Source organism: Phallusia mammillata, chromosome 1 (genome assembly GCF_965637545.1).
Source record: "Phallusia mammillata chromosome 1, kaPhaMamm4.hap1.1, whole genome shotgun sequence".
Taxonomy (NCBI): domain Eukaryota; kingdom Metazoa; phylum Chordata; class Ascidiacea; order Phlebobranchia; family Ascidiidae; genus Phallusia; species Phallusia mammillata.
In genome coordinates this window covers 23,763,300-23,779,157 of record NC_137252.1, presented here as the reverse complement: position 1 = coordinate 23,779,157, position 15,858 = coordinate 23,763,300, and the positions used below count along the sequence as shown (strand labels likewise).

Genomic DNA, 15,858 nt, shown 5'->3' with positions numbered 1-15,858 from the left:
GTAGATTACTCAAAGTCACCATGCAGTGGAAAACAACAAAAATCGCTTACTTCATAGTGTATGCCCCAGATTCTAGCCACAGTGACATTTGCTTTGAAAACTTCTTCAGCATTTTGCAAGACGAGATAAATAAACTAAACAGTAACGATAAAATAGTTATGCTTGGTGATTTCAATGCATCAGTAGGTACCGACACTCAAGTTAACTGGCCAAATGTCGTGGGAAAATACGCACAAGGCAACCACAATCAAAGGGGTCTACATCTGCTCCAATTTTGTGCAATTAACGACCTATTCATTGCTAACACCATCTTCAAGCATAAGGAAAGTCGCAGATACACATGGACAGCACCAGACGGATTCACAAAGAAGCAAATTGACTACATACTGATGTCAAAAACGCAACAGTCAGCAGTGAAGAACTGCAGGTCTTACCAGTCTGCAGAAATAGGTTCCGACCACTCTCTAATAATTGCAAACACAACGACAGAAAGTCCAAAAAAGTCCAAACACAAAGTGCACAAACCTCCAAAGCGTTACAACAACGATAAACTAAGCTGTGAGAATACTCGAGAAAAGTTTGAGGCTGTAGTGGGTGAAAGATTTGCAACTCTTCTGAATGATGATCATAATTTGCACCCAAACGAGTTCTACAATGAATTCAAAACCATAGTACACAAAACTGCAGAACAAGAAATAGGCTTCAAACACAAGAACGAAATATCAGGATTACCACAGACAATCATAGATCTCTGTGAGAAACGCAGAGCTGCGAAAAGAAACATGTTAAATAATCCTAAGAACACTGAGCTTAAAGAAAACTACAGAAAACTAAATAAGAAAGTCAATATAGCCGTTAAAAAACAAAAGAACATGAATCTCAGAACCGAAATAATTGAAATGGAGGAAAATTTCAAAAGAAACAACTCTAGAATGCTGTTTAAACGACAGTTACGACAGTTAGAGGGTAAAAGTTACAAATCTACATCAGCAATGAAAGACGCTCAAGGAAAGCTAAAGATGGGGAAACAAGACATCCTTGACATTTGGAAGTCTCACTTTAAGAAACATCTCAACACGCACTTTACGCGTGACCAGGATGCTTTATTTGAATTCGACCAGACTAAGAACGAAGAAGAAGTGTCTATCCCGTCGATAACAGAACAAGAAGTGATTAAAGCAATTAAACAAATGCACAACAGGAAATCACCAGGTGTTGATGGAATAACATCAGAATTATTAAAAGCTGGTGGGGATGGGATGATCAAAACATTGACATTGCTGTTCAATAAAATAATCACAGAAGAAAAAACACCAGAAGATTGGTCTAAGATGATTATAACCCCAATACACAAAAAAGGCGACAAGCTAAATGCCAAAAACTACAGAGCCATTTCACTCTTATCAGTCCCTGGGAAAGTTTTTTGTAAAATACTGATGGTCAGAAACCAGCACTTAATTGAAAGGTATATAAGCAAATCGCAATTCGGTTTCAGACCAGGCAAGGGAACTACGGATGCAATTTTCATAACAAGACAGATAATTGAGAAGGCAAGGGAACACCAAGTCCCATTGCACCTCAACTTCATCGACTTCAAGTCCGCCTTCGATACAATATGGAGGGAGGCGCTCTGGAAGATGCTTGGCCAAATCGGAATTCCCTTACAATACACCAGGATTATGAAAACACTATATGATGACACAAGATGTGCAGTCAATGCAGGAGGCCAACTTACAGACTGGTTTCCAGTTAACGTGGGAGTGAGACAAGGTTGCATAATGTCACCGAGCCTGTTTAATATATTCCTGGAGCATATAATGAAGGACATCAAAAGCCTGGACAAAGAGTTCAAACTAAAAGAGGACATGTCAATTGACATAAGGTACGCAGACGACACTACGTTAATTTCAACTGTGTTCGAAAAACTAAAATTATCAACCCTCGAACTCGAAAAAGCCTGCAGAAAATGGGGCCTGAAGATAAACCCTTCGAAATGCGCAATCATGTCTCCAGAAGAACACGAAGACATCACAATAAACGAACGCATAGTCCCAAAAGTAAGAGAGTTCAAGTTCCTCGGCAGTTTGATCCCTAACTGTGCCTCTGACGTCCAACACAGAATATCCATGGCGTCACAGGCGTTTGGTCGTCTAAGGAGTAACATCTGGACCTCTAGAGACATGTCCAGAACCCTAAAACTCAAGTTATACATCAGGGCTTTAATCCTTCCTATAGCGACGTACGGTTCTGAGTCGTGGACTCTCAGAGAACAGGAGATAAGAGCTCTGCTGGTGTTTGAAATGAAATGCTTCAGAACAATCCTAAGAAGGACACGGAGGGACAGACTCAGCAATGAGCACATTCGAAAGACGCTGGGCATGACCGAGACCATAGAAGATGTGGTGTCGGCGAGGAGACTTCGATGGTTCGGGCATGTCGCCCGAAGCATTGAACTTACAAATTCCACCTACGAGCAAGACTTTGGTAAAGCTAGAAGAAGAGGACGCCCACCAAAGAGATGGACAGACGCCATCAGACAAGAGTGTGGAGTTCCTCTTCTGACGCTAGAGAGGGAAGCGATCAGAAGAAAGAACCTTGTGTCCATCAAAGCGAGGGGACGCCAAGTCCTGTGCATTGATTGATTGATTGATTGATTGTATGTTGTTGTGGGAATGCTTTCGAGAGGAAAAAATTAACTTTTAGTTTGGTAACTTGGCACTTTTATTTTGCCAAGTTATTTTAAATTTTATGATTGGCTTGGACCGCGATGGCTCGAAAGAGTTGCAAAGGGACCGTTCTAACAAAAAATTAAAAAAGTTTGAGAACCGCTGGTTTAATGTACAAATTCTAATGCTTCTTGAAGACGTTACATTTGTCACAATTGCAATGAATGCAAACGATCCATTGGCTGTGTCAGCAGTGGCGGCTCGCGCCTAAAAATTGTGGGGGTGCTGCTCCAAATTTTAGCCTTTGTTGAACAAATATAAGTTAGCAATATATAGAAAAGCTACATTTCTAGTTTTCTTGCCATTGTTTTGAAAAACAAGTACCGTTTTCTGTTTTAGAAAAACAAGTACCGTAATACAAATCTTAATTAGCAACTCCATAGTGACGTAATTTTTGTTACGCAGTAATGTACACGAGTGTAAACAACAGACGATATCATTTGTGTATTTTGTTTACTTGCACAGCGACGGGCCAAACTCAATAACATGCAGTAATAATGTGGAACAAAAACATAGGTGACACGGACTCGAAACGAAGCGGTTGTAAATACGGTAAAACACGACAAGAATATCGAAAAAACAATAAGAAAAAAAGTAATGGGTCGAAAAACTTTGAAGTATTTCAGTTAGACAACATTTAAAAAAATGGTCTTGTTTCAGTAACTTACGGTCACAGTCAGCGTTTAACATATTCTATGACACTTCACAGGTTGTTGTCACACACACAAAAACTAGGCATACAGCTGTTTATTGGTATCATAACTGACAAATTTTACAACCACTTTACATTTGTGTCAGAACTTGTTTATTTTAACATATTTTCTTTGAATTTTTGTGTACAGACTATTATTTGTCTTTCAGATTCTTAACTGCTATACTTGCTGCTTTATTTGCTGGCAAATAGCTTGTAATTGCTTTTTTTAAGTGCAAAACTCCTTGAAGCTTTAAAATTTACAACACTCCCACTTAAATTTAAACCATATTATTAAACCTTGTGCTTCCTTTTTACAACTAAAAAGAATCATAAAGTTATAGTTTGGGCATGGTAATTGATAGCTTCTTCCTTGATACCAAATGACAACTAAGAAACTGTTTTTTTTTTCTATTTAGTACTAGCACTGCAAGTGCAAGTCTTTTGAAAATAATGGTGTTCCTAACAAAGGTTTGCATCCTTTTCAGAGGTAAAAAGAACTGTTTTGCCTTTGCAGGACTCATGGAAACAGCAAACAGGATTTTTCATCCTACTAATTTCACTTGTCAAAACATCATCTAGAATCTAGATTATTTTCAAAGTAATCATGAACATCAGATCTACAGAAACATTTTCATTTGAGTAACTAGCTTTTCTTTGTCAACAATAGGATGTGCTTGGTGTCACTACTATCTTGTCTGTAGAATGTTCATTCTTAAGAAACACTTCCTGTGAAGCAATTTAGCAGCTACTGGTTAGACAAACAGTACATGTCCATTATATCAATACACATGATTGCACTTGATTGCAAATACTGTCCACATGGTGTGTTAAGAAATCCACACTTTAAATTGTCTTCACTCTTTTTTTTGCCTTCATTTCAAAATTCCTGTTGCTTGCAGTTGTTTGTTCTGCATTTGATATTGCCTGAATTTCAGTGAGGCATTTAACTTCACAGTCACAAATTTAATTTTTCTTTGGTAGCATTATAGGAACTAAAACTGAGTATTTCTTGTTGTTGCTTATTCCTGCATGACATTGGAGTAGCAGATGTTTTGTCCCATACTTTCACAAATCTTTTTAATTCAGTTATTTATTATAAAGCTTAATTGTGACTTTTAAAGGTGTTAGATGACCTTTTTTTCTGTTTCAAGGTGTTAGATACACTTTTTTAATTCAATGATAACTGTAAAAACTGAAACTCACTTACAGTCATCTTAAAAAGTCACGACTAACAGTCAAACAATAAATTTAATGATAGCAAAATAATTATTTAACTGCACTCACTGTCGAACTTAAAAACACAGTACACGGGTTTGGCTTTGGAGCTCACTGACGCGAAGCAGACCACACAACTAGCGCTACGTCACGGGAGGGGCTGCGCGAGCCACAGCCCCCTCTCGCCCATTACGCCCGGCATGTAGCTTTTCCAAGTGCGCATGCGCACAACTGAAAACGTCATGAAACGTCACGAAACTGGAGCTGCAGCTCCGCCATAGATAACTTATCATTATTTTGATTTTTTTTTAAATAATACAAAATTTTTACTAATTTTGTTTTAATAAATGCCGATTAATGCCATAAAAGTTATTCTTAGTATACACTGAACAAACATAAAAACTATATGTAAAGATTGTTTTGTATAACAACTTGGAATAGGAATGTCAAGTAAAAATACTGGGGGTGCTGCAGCTCCGCAGCCCCCTCGCACGAGCCGCCCCTGCTTGGTGGTCACTACTATCTTGTCTGTAAAATGTTCATTCTTAAGAAACACTTCCTGTGAAGCAATTTAGCAGCTACTGTTTAGACCAGCGGTTCCCAAACTTTTTCATTTTTTTTTCAAAACGGTCCCTTTGCCATTATTTTGAGGGCTCGCGGTCCTTGAGCCTAAATATGTATTTCATAAAAACGAAAGTTGATTTCAGGATTTTAGCTAGTTATGCAAAATTGCGCATAAAAGTCATCCAAACACAGCTTGTGACATCACAGACAAGACAAATGCACTACAATTGTGCGCGAACAATTACATTTTTGATAGTTGTCATTCATTAAAGGCTATTGTTAAGCAATGGAGACAGTTGATTCTCAATTCTACTTTGATTTAAACTTATTTAGTGGCACAAACTGACGCCAAATAAGATTATTGAATTACTTCAACCGCTTCGCGGTCCCCCCAAAATTGCCTCACGGACCCCTAAAGGACCGCGGACCCCATTTTGGGAACCGCTGGTTTAGACAAACAGTACATGTCCATTAAATAATACACATGATTGCACTTGGTTGCAAATACTGTCCACATGGTGTATTAAGAAACCAAAACTTCAAATTGTCTTCACTCAGGTATTTCAAAAATCCTGTTGCTTCCGCAATTGTTTGTTCTGCATTTGATATTGCCTGAATTTCAGTGAGGCATTTAACTTCACAGTCACAAATTTATTTTTTCTTTGATAGCATTAAGAACTAAAACTGAGTATTTCTTGTTGTTGCTTATTCCTGCATGGCATTGGAGTAGCAGATATTTTATACCATATTTTCTTAAAAGTTTTTAATTCAGTTATTTATTATAAATGTTAATCGTGACTTTTCAAGGTGTTTAATTCAATGATAACTGCAACAACTGAAACCCACTTACCAGTGATGGGGAGACTCGAGTCAGTGACTCGACTCGAGTCCGACTCGAGTCAGCTTTTCAAAAGACTTGACTTGACTCGAGTCTCAGTTGTGAAAAGACTCGACTTGACTTGGACTCGTCTTAGTAGAGACTCGACTCGGACTCGGACTCGTTATTTCATCAACAAAACGGAAATTTCTTATAATAGATAACCTGTTCAGTTGGCTTCAACCAAACATTAGCAGCAATTTACTGTGCGGTGCGAAGTTATTTTTGCTTAATTTTAACGTACGAAGTCGCTGCTACATTTTGCTAAACTTTCTTACGCTGACATTAAGCGTTGTACTAATTGCTTGGGTTTTAAGGTAATCGAATGCAGTACATGCCAAGGCCAAGTATTCGCTTTAAGCGCTTATATTACTGAACAAACGTTCTAGCGCATGCAGTAAAATATGAATTTTCGGTTTTCAAAAACTCCTTTGAACAGGTTAACGTTCTTTTCCACAATGTTTAATCAGTGTCAATTAACAGGATTTATTAAAGTTAACCCTACTCTGAATTAATAGGATTTGTTCATTGTAATGAAGCGGTGTCCGTTTTAAGTTAAAAAGGGCGCGATGAAACATTCAAATAGATTAACTATCTAAACCTTTTTTCAAAAACTTTTTGTGACTTGCCTTGACTCGAACTGCTAATGACTTGACTCGACTTGAGACTCGAACCGCTAATGACTCGACTCGACTTGAGACTCGAACCCCTTCTGACTCGACTTGACTTGGGACTCGAACCCCTAATGACTTGACTTGACTTGAGACTCGACTGATGGGACTCGTTACCCAACCCTGCCACTTACAGTCATCTTAAAAAGTTACCACTAACCTTCAAACAAATAAATTATAAGATGGCAAAATAATTATCTAACTGTTCTCACTGCCGAACTTAAGAATATAGTACACGGGTTTGGCTTTGGAGTTCACTGACTCGAAGCAGACAACTCAACTAGCGCTACGTCACAGGAGGGGCTGCGGCAGCCACAGCCCCCTGTCGCCTATTTCGCCCGGCATGTAGCTTTTCCAAGTGCGCATGCGCACAACTGCAAAACGTCACGAAACTGGAGCTGCAGCTCGACCATAGAAAACATATTAATGCAATATTTTTTTTAAAAGGAAAAAAATGCCGATCAAGGTGGATTTTTTTCTAATTTTATATTGCTAAAGAATAAAAAAGAATATAATGGAAGTTATCTGTAATATTGTGGTAGGAATATTAAGTAAAAATATCTAAGGGGTGCTGCAGCTCCGCAGCACCCTCGCACGAGCCGCCCCTGTGTGTCAGTGACTCACCAATAATGGTCAACACGACAATAAACGGCTTTTCTAATACAACCGACGCAGCACCGTGCTCCACGGAAGTCAGCAACGAAAAGAACTAAACCACGTTGCGGAATCAATAGAAATCGGCAATTACTGGCAAATAAGATGTAACATACATGTTGTTTATACGCAACACCGTTCTAAAGCCACACATGCATGCAATTATAACGGTAGACTAGAAAATAGCAAATATATTTTTAAAAGTTTTTTTTTTATTACTAGAATGTTATTGCCTCTCGCTCGAAGCTGGTTGTGGCGGTTCAAGCTACACGCAAACAACATGCAGATACAGCTGGACAAAAGGTGAATGTTTTATCACCCCTCTCTGTGGATATCTGCACCACCTTGTTATTATTTCGCCAACTACTGCCTTTTGGTACACGCTTTTATCCCTATTGTTAATAAAACACTATCAGCAATCGTTTGAACTATTTATGACGTCATAACTGTTACGTTATGCGTCGCCAATTGATTCCACGTAAAGTAAAGTTATCGTATATTCAACGTTGACCGACAGATAAAATCGCCAGTCTGTTCTTACAACGAGTGGGACCCACTTGATGAGGTGATCGTCGGTCGCCCTGAAAACGCGTGCGTACCCCCGCTTACTCACGAAGTAAAGGTATGACAATCTATGCATATTATCAAGTTTATATTTTTAGATCCCTTGCATTAGCTTTGGAATTAATGAACTTCACCTTTGTGTTTCCAGGCTATCACCAGTCATCAGCAGTGGGAGTTTTTTCGAAAGTTCGGGGGCCAATTTTTCCCACAAGAGCACGTGAAAAAAGCGGTGTCCCAAATCGAAGAAATGTGCAATGTGTTACGCCACGAAGGCGTCACTGTGAGGCGTCCTGACATAGTAGATTGGAGCAAAACCTACGAAACACCAGATTTTAAATCCAAAGGTAGATAAATAATAAAATAAAATTATATGACAATAACTGTTTAAGTGTTAATATAAAAAAAAACAGAGAAAGGGTAAAATGAGAACAACGTCACCTATCTTGTGTATTTTAGGTGTATGCACTAAGCGCCTAAAACAAGCGACATTTTCAACCGAATTTATGTGCTCTTTTAATTGGACCCCTATATGCCAATAGATAAACTAAAAAAGTTATTACTAAATCAGAAAACTGTCTGTGGCTCGATATTTTTATTCATCACTTTATATGCAGGGATGTACGCAGCTATGCCACGAGATATCTTGATCGTGATTGGTGAAGAAATTATCGAGGCACCAATGGCTTGGCGTTCCAGGTTTTTCGAATATCGCGCTTATCGGTCACTGATGAAAGAATATTTTCAAGCCGGGGCTAAATGGACCACTGCTCCTAAGCCTCTTATGAGTGATGAGTTATATGATCAGGTAAGCGAATGTTGTTTCGTGCTGCTTTTGCCATGTGGAATTGCGACATCAAAAAGGGGAAGTACTCAATATACACGTGGACCCAATTATTAACTGAAAAGCCGGCGGTGGCCTTGTTCTCAACATGTTCGTGCATTACGAAGCAACAGTGGGTCACGACTGACAACCCATTTCACACTGCGAATGCACGAGGTATTCATTTTAGAATGCGCACTCACGTGTATTTTTTGTAGTTCATTGTTTTGTGTCAACAGCGAAAGTGCATTATCTCACCCGAGAAAATCCTTTCGCCCCCTTAGTATTGAAAAACGCTCCAGTGTAGTTGATCTTTCCTAGCAATTGGCCACTTGCCACTTGGTATCATAGACGAACAGCAGCATCAGTGGCGGCTCGTGCTTAAAATTTCTGGGGTGCTGCTCCAAATTTTAGCCTTTATTGAACATATATAAGTTCTCAATATATAGAAAAGCCACATTTCTAGTTTTCTAGCCATTGTTTAGCAAATATATCTATTTTTTGAAGCAATAGGATATTTAACAACTATATTCTGTGGAACACAGTTTTAGTTTTGGCAAAAAAATGGACAAACAAGAAATTGCGGCACTTTTTTTTCTGATCAACCTCTGCAGATTGGTCACGCTTGGATGCTCCGTTGCCACGTGACCATTTTTATCAGTTTTTGCTTGTAATAGCATAGGACGTTTTAGCTTTTTTTCCAAGTTTGTACTAATAAACAGTGGCGGCTCGTGCCTAAAATTTGTGGGGGTGCTGCTCCAAATTTTAGCCTTTATTGAACATATATAAGTTGTCAATATATAGAAAAGCCACATTTCTAGTTTTCTAGCCATTGTTTTGTGAAGAAAAACAAGTAATACAAATCTTAATTAGCAACTCCATTGTGACGTAATTTTTGTTACGCAATACTGCACACGAGTGAAAACAGCAGACGGTATCATTTGTGTATTTTGTTTACTTGCACAGCGATGGACCAAACTTAATAATATGCAGTAATAATGTGGCACAAAACCACACGTGACACAGACTCGAAACGATTTAAATGCGGTTATAAATACGGTAAAGCACAACAACAATATTAAAAATAGTAATAAACTAGAAGGGCGGCTTAGCACATTTTGTTGTTGCATTTACACTATAACCTATTTCAAAAACATATATATATTTCCCATGCTTATTTTGTATAGGGTCCCATATTAGCCATCGTCTTTTATAACCTTAGTTGTTTCTGCAGGCAGAAACTCATGGGTTCCCACACATGTAAAGTTAAAAATAGTGCATTTCAAGCCATGGTCCACATGCCACCCAAATTTTGGCCAATTCCGAATCTGTTTTATAAACTTACCCATTTTAGGGGGTTAGGAGGGTTACTAATGGGGTTTGACACTAAACTAAAAAATATGAAACCTCAATGACTCAATCCATAGTACTGCAAAATCTGCTAATGTTTAAAATTTCGACCACTAGAGGTGTTTTGAGCAACAATCGGTAATGCTTCTGACGTCATAGGACTGTTAACAACCCCTAACTGTCATGGCACAAAAACGTTCACCAAGCAACCCGCCAACGAGAAACATACAACTGGTTGCCCTTGTAAGACTATGGCGAATCAGAATTTTCATAATTTTTTTTCCCAGTAACATACAAATAAGTTTTACACTTTGGGGGCTTGTGGGGTAAATGTTGTGGCTAAAAGGTTGAACACAACAATCGACACAAGCTATCCAAATTTGAGCCAATTCCGACATTGTTTACAAACTCACCCATTTTAGGGGGCTAGCGGGGTAAATACTGGGGTTATCAACAAAAACAAAGTGGTGTGCACATCTACATAACTTTATCTACCATCTGTGTAAATTTCATCCAAATCCATTAAACATTTGATGGAAAAATGAGTCGGACAAACTTTAGGCAGAAAATAACCCAATTTAGGGGGCTAGCGGGGTAAATACTGGGCGTAATCAACAAAAGCAAATCGGGATGCACATCTACATACCTATATCTACCACCTGTGTAAATTTCATTCAAATCCATCAAATATTTGATAGAAAAACGAGTCGGACAAACTTTAACAAGAAAATAACCCATTTTAGGCGCTAGCAGGGTAAATACTGGGGGTAATCAACAAAAGCAAATCGGGATGCACATCTGCATTCCTATATCTACCATCTGTGTAAATTTCATCCAAATCCATCAAACATTTGATGGAAAAACGAGTCGGACAAACTTTGGGAAGAAAAAAAAACAAAGAAAACAAAACAAAAAAAAACAAATTCGAGTAAAATCAATATGTGTCTCCTTCAGGGAAGGGGGCCCATAATGAGTCGAAAAGGTCGAAGTATTTCAGTTGAACAACATTTAAGAAAAACTGGTTATAACAATTACCACCAACTAACACGCTTGCTACTCAGTCATTAATATGGTAATGTTTCATTTTTTACTATGACATTTCATGTTTCAACATTTTCTATGACACTTCACAGATTATGGCAACACAAAAAAAAATAGCCACAAAGCTCTGATTTGTATCATCATAACTGACAAATTTAACAACCACATTACATTTGTGTCAGAACTTGCTGCTATATTTGGTGGCAAATAGCTTATAATTTTTTTTTTAAGTGCAAAACTCCTTCAAGCTTTGCAATTTACAACACTCTCACTTAAATTCAAACCATACTTCTAAACCTTGTGCTTCCTTTTAGCAACCAAAATCAATCATAAACGTATAGTTTGGGCAAAATAATGAATAGCTTATTCCTTCATTTCCGAATGACAACTAAGAAACTGTTTTTTTTTTCTGTTTAGTGTTAGCACTGCAAGTGCAAGTCTTTTGGAAATAATGGTGTTCCTTGAAAGTTCACTTTAAGAAACATTTCCTGTGAAGCAATTTAGCAACTACTGTTTAGAGAAACAGTACATGTCCATTATATCAACACACAAGATTGCACTTGGTTGCACATACTGTTCATATGATGTGTTACTGTAACGCGCCTTTTCAGTTCGATATGGACCTGCAGTTAACAGTTGTTGCAATCTTTATTGGCAATATAAAAACCGGCATATAAAATCCAGACAGGAAAAATCACATCTCTCTTGCACAACGACCAAATCACGACCACCACGTGCATTTATGCCACGTCGAGTATCGCCACGTACAGAACAAACACTGGGGGCGCCAACGAGCACATGTGACGTCATAATTATGTAACATTACGAAACCAAAACTTGAAATTGTCATCACCCAGTTATTTTAAAATTCCTGTTGCTTCTACAATTGTTTGTTCTGCATTTGATATTGCCTGAATTTCATTGAGGCATTTACCTTCTTTCGTAGCATTCAGAACTAAAACTGAGTATTTCTTGTTGTTGCTGCATGACATATTTGGAATAGCAGATGTTTTATCCCATTTTGTTCCTAAATCTTTGTTATTCCGTTATTTATGAAAGGTTAATCGTGACTTTTCTTGCTGTTAAATGCCCTTTTTCAAGGTGTTAGATACACTTTTTAATTCAATGATAACTGCAAAAACTAAAGCCCACTTACAGTATTAAAAAGTCACGACTAACCTTCAAACAAATAAATTGAAAGATGGCGAAATAATTATTTAACTATACTCACTGTCAAACCTAAGAATATAGTACACGGGTTTGGCTTTGGATAAACGCGGAGCAGACAACACAACTACAGGCCGGTTCACACGCTACGTGATTGGTGGAGCTGCCCTGTCGCCTATTTCGCCCGGCATGTAGCTTTTCCAAGTGCGCATGCGCACAAAAACTGGAGCTGCAGCTCCAACATAGATAATTTATTATTGACATATTTTTTTTAAATAAAAATACTGCCGATCGAGACGGAAAATATACCTATTATTGTATATTGCAAAAAGTCTGCTGCGATGTGTCATATAGGAAATGTGTGCAAAAAACGCCTTCCAAGTTTTATCCGGTTAAAGGAACATCTAAACCTAGCTGATCGGCTGCCATAAGGTTAAATAGCTTAGATGCGTATACTGCGTCACCAATCCTAACACTTTAAGTTTATTTTTATTTTTTTAAACTTCGTCAAATGGGACTACAATGGTTATGCTCCGGCATATTCAAAGCCTATTCTGATAAGACATAAACCTATCATAGCTTGCTGTGTAGTTAAGTACAGTAAACCCCAGTTAATTCGGACCCGTTTGGACCAAAGTATTTGTCCGTATTAGACGAATATCTGAATTACCCTATGTGGATTAGTTTCAACCTTCACACATTATACATCATTTGTACGTCGAGTTTTGTCTGAATTAGGCGAAGACCCAGGCTAACCAAGGTTCACTGTTGCTTGTCCGTTTCTCTACTAACGTTGCACTAGGTCAGTTAAAAACACGGTCAATATTAACATTTTATCACACGCTACGTGATTTCACACGCTATCACACGCTACGTGATTTACATTTTATATCGTTTATTTTAGAACTACCCAATGGAGTATGTAAAAGATCGTCACAATCTCGCGAGCGAAGGACGTTATGTCACAACTGAATTTGAACCCTGTTTTGACGCAGCAGATTTCATGAGATGCGGAAAAGATATTTTCGTTCAGCAAAGTCAGGTTGGTGAGAAATTGATAATTGTGCAGCAAAATTCCCACAAATGTCATTTGATTATTAAAGCGGCTGCTTGTTTGGTAAATGTTTTTGACAAATCAACGATGTAACAAGACACTTTTGGTAAGTTCTTTTACTACAATGTTACGTATTTGTCGCAGCGAACCCAAAAGTTCTTACTGTTTCCGTAGACTTAAAATACAGTAATTATCACGGCAAAATTGCAACAATTTTGTTCGTTTTGCAATGCTAATGCTTGTGTAATATTCGTTTTGCAAATGCTTGTGAAATATAATAACTGCTGTATATTAAGTCTACGGACTTTGACACAGTTTAGCGAGTGGCAAACAGTGAGAACTTTTTTTAAGTGTTACCGGGTTTACGCATACATTATAGGAACAAATATTTGTTAACGACACATTAAGGTCATGAATTTTGGCTTTGCTCAGTCACATGTTGCGCAATCACATTTTAAACAATGTTGTGCGACGTCGCATAAAAAGAAATTAGGGAAAGTTACATAAAATTCATACTGATCGATAAAAAAAAAAAAAAAAGTAAAGTTTTAAGATGTAGGCATAATGGAATGCATTTATGAATTTTAAGATTTTACGAATCAGCACAATCTTTATATTTAAAACTGAAATATTTTGCTTCATAAAAATTAGCAGAGTGCGAAACGTGCGTTTGAAGTGTTAAATTATCTGTGGTTATTTTTGGTTTGGTTATGCTGTTTTACATCATGAAGTATAATATAAAAATATGTGCCAGACGAACTCAATCGTACCTACTGTATTCACAAACTTTTGATATCTATCTAAACTTGACCTTTATTTTACAAGGTCACAAACTTGTTTGGAATAGAATGGATGGCCCGCCATCTTGGACCAGACTATAACGTGCATTTACTGCAGTTCAAAGATTCAAAGCCAATGCACATTGATGCTACTTTCAACGCTGTTGGACCGGGACTAGTGATTGTCAATCCTGATAGACCATGTTTGCAGGTTGGTCAATATGTTAAAGATCCCAAAATGTGTTATTCTCGAGCATTAAGTCAGCAACTCAAGTTTATTTGCTATGTCACTTTATCACATTGCCACCGTTGGCAGTTACGTAAAACAGCAAGAACACCGGGTTATCGGGTCAAGTGTGATTTGAAAAGTTATTGAGTTCTATGTTCAGGGTATGAGTCGTTTACAATTTCGGACAGAATTGGGATGGTCCTAACTTTGTGTCTATTATTAAATATTTCACGTCACAAAATGCCGCACGATCCTATTTCTATGTTAAACTGGTTGTGGTATGGTTACTATATGACAAACACTACTTCATGCTTGTGTATCGAACATTTTTCAACTCTTCTTTGTTTGTGTTTCAGTCTGAGATGTTCAACAAAGCCGGTTGGAAACTGGTAAAGGCCCCAAAACCAATGGTGCCTGATGGTAAACATGACCACATAGCTGTGATATAGCTGTTTTTATTTCGAGTCAAAACTATGATTTGCACACAGATCATCCATTGTGGATGTCATCAAAATGGTTGAGCATGAACGTTCTTATGTTGGATGAGCGAAGAGTTATGGTTTGTAAACACGAAATACCCACTATAAGAATGTTTGAAAGTCTCGGTAAGAAATTGTTTTAAAAAAGAAATAGTTAAAAGCACGACTTAGTGGTAGGCTATTGTTTAATGTCGGTAAAAGGCACAATGGAAAAATGCTGACGGTAAAACCGGCATTTGTTCCTTTCATTTAAAAGCTTAATTTCGTGTACGTTACAGGAATTAAGGCAATACCAGTCGACATACGGTTTGCCAATTCGCTTGGCGGAGGGTTCCATTGCTGGACCACTGACGTCAGAAGAAGGGGTGTTCTGGAGTCGTACTTTTAAAACAACTTAAAAAAATTGCTGCCCCATTATTGGTCAATGTCTATCCGTAAGAAAAGTACATTGATATAACCGTATTTAGCATTGTTAGGCGAATATTCCCTATGTAGTTTTGTTGTAGTTTGTATGAACCTGGTGCTGTTTGACCGCAAAAAATTATTTGTGTTCCGTTAAAAAAAATGAAACAAACTTTAATGAGGCCTAAATAAGGGCAAATTTGCGAAAAAAAACTTGTATGTGTGTACCCAACCAGTTTCCACATCAATAAAATCAGCAGTTAATTGCATGTATTTAACGTAAATGATCTCTATTGGCTCACTTTTCTTGACAACGCTCTAATCCAGTAGTTTCCCACCGGGGAGGAGTTTCAAAACACAAGAGGAGGAATTAACTTTAATTATAGATGTGGTTTGTAAATGGACACTTGATAAAATACCCAATTTTAAATGTTTTTTGTATGGTTTAGCATCTACTAGTATAGTCTATTTGGGAGAAATGAGAATATTTTGAATTGTTAGGGAAGAAATACATCGATAAAGTTGGGAACCACTGCTAGATAATTAGCAAAATCGATTAAACGTATTTTGAC

The 15,858-nt window shown here is 37.7% G+C and overlaps 1 protein-coding gene across 1 annotated transcript; it reads left to right on the top strand.

Moving 5' to 3' along the window:
- Nucleotides 1-8,149: 8,149 nt before the first annotated feature.
- LOC145227661 (glycine amidinotransferase, mitochondrial-like) lies at nt 8,150-15,556 on the top strand. Its single transcript, XM_080092550.1, has 7 exons — nt 8,150-8,309; nt 8,580-8,770; nt 13,248-13,385; nt 14,223-14,387; nt 14,762-14,825; nt 14,894-15,010; nt 15,163-15,556. The coding sequence occupies exons 1-7, from the start codon at nt 8,213-8,215 to the stop codon at nt 15,270-15,272; spliced, it is 882 nt and encodes a 293-aa protein (XP_079948676.1). The 5' UTR covers nt 8,150-8,212; the 3' UTR covers nt 15,273-15,556.
- The last annotated feature ends 302 nt before the right edge of the window (nt 15,557-15,858 follow it).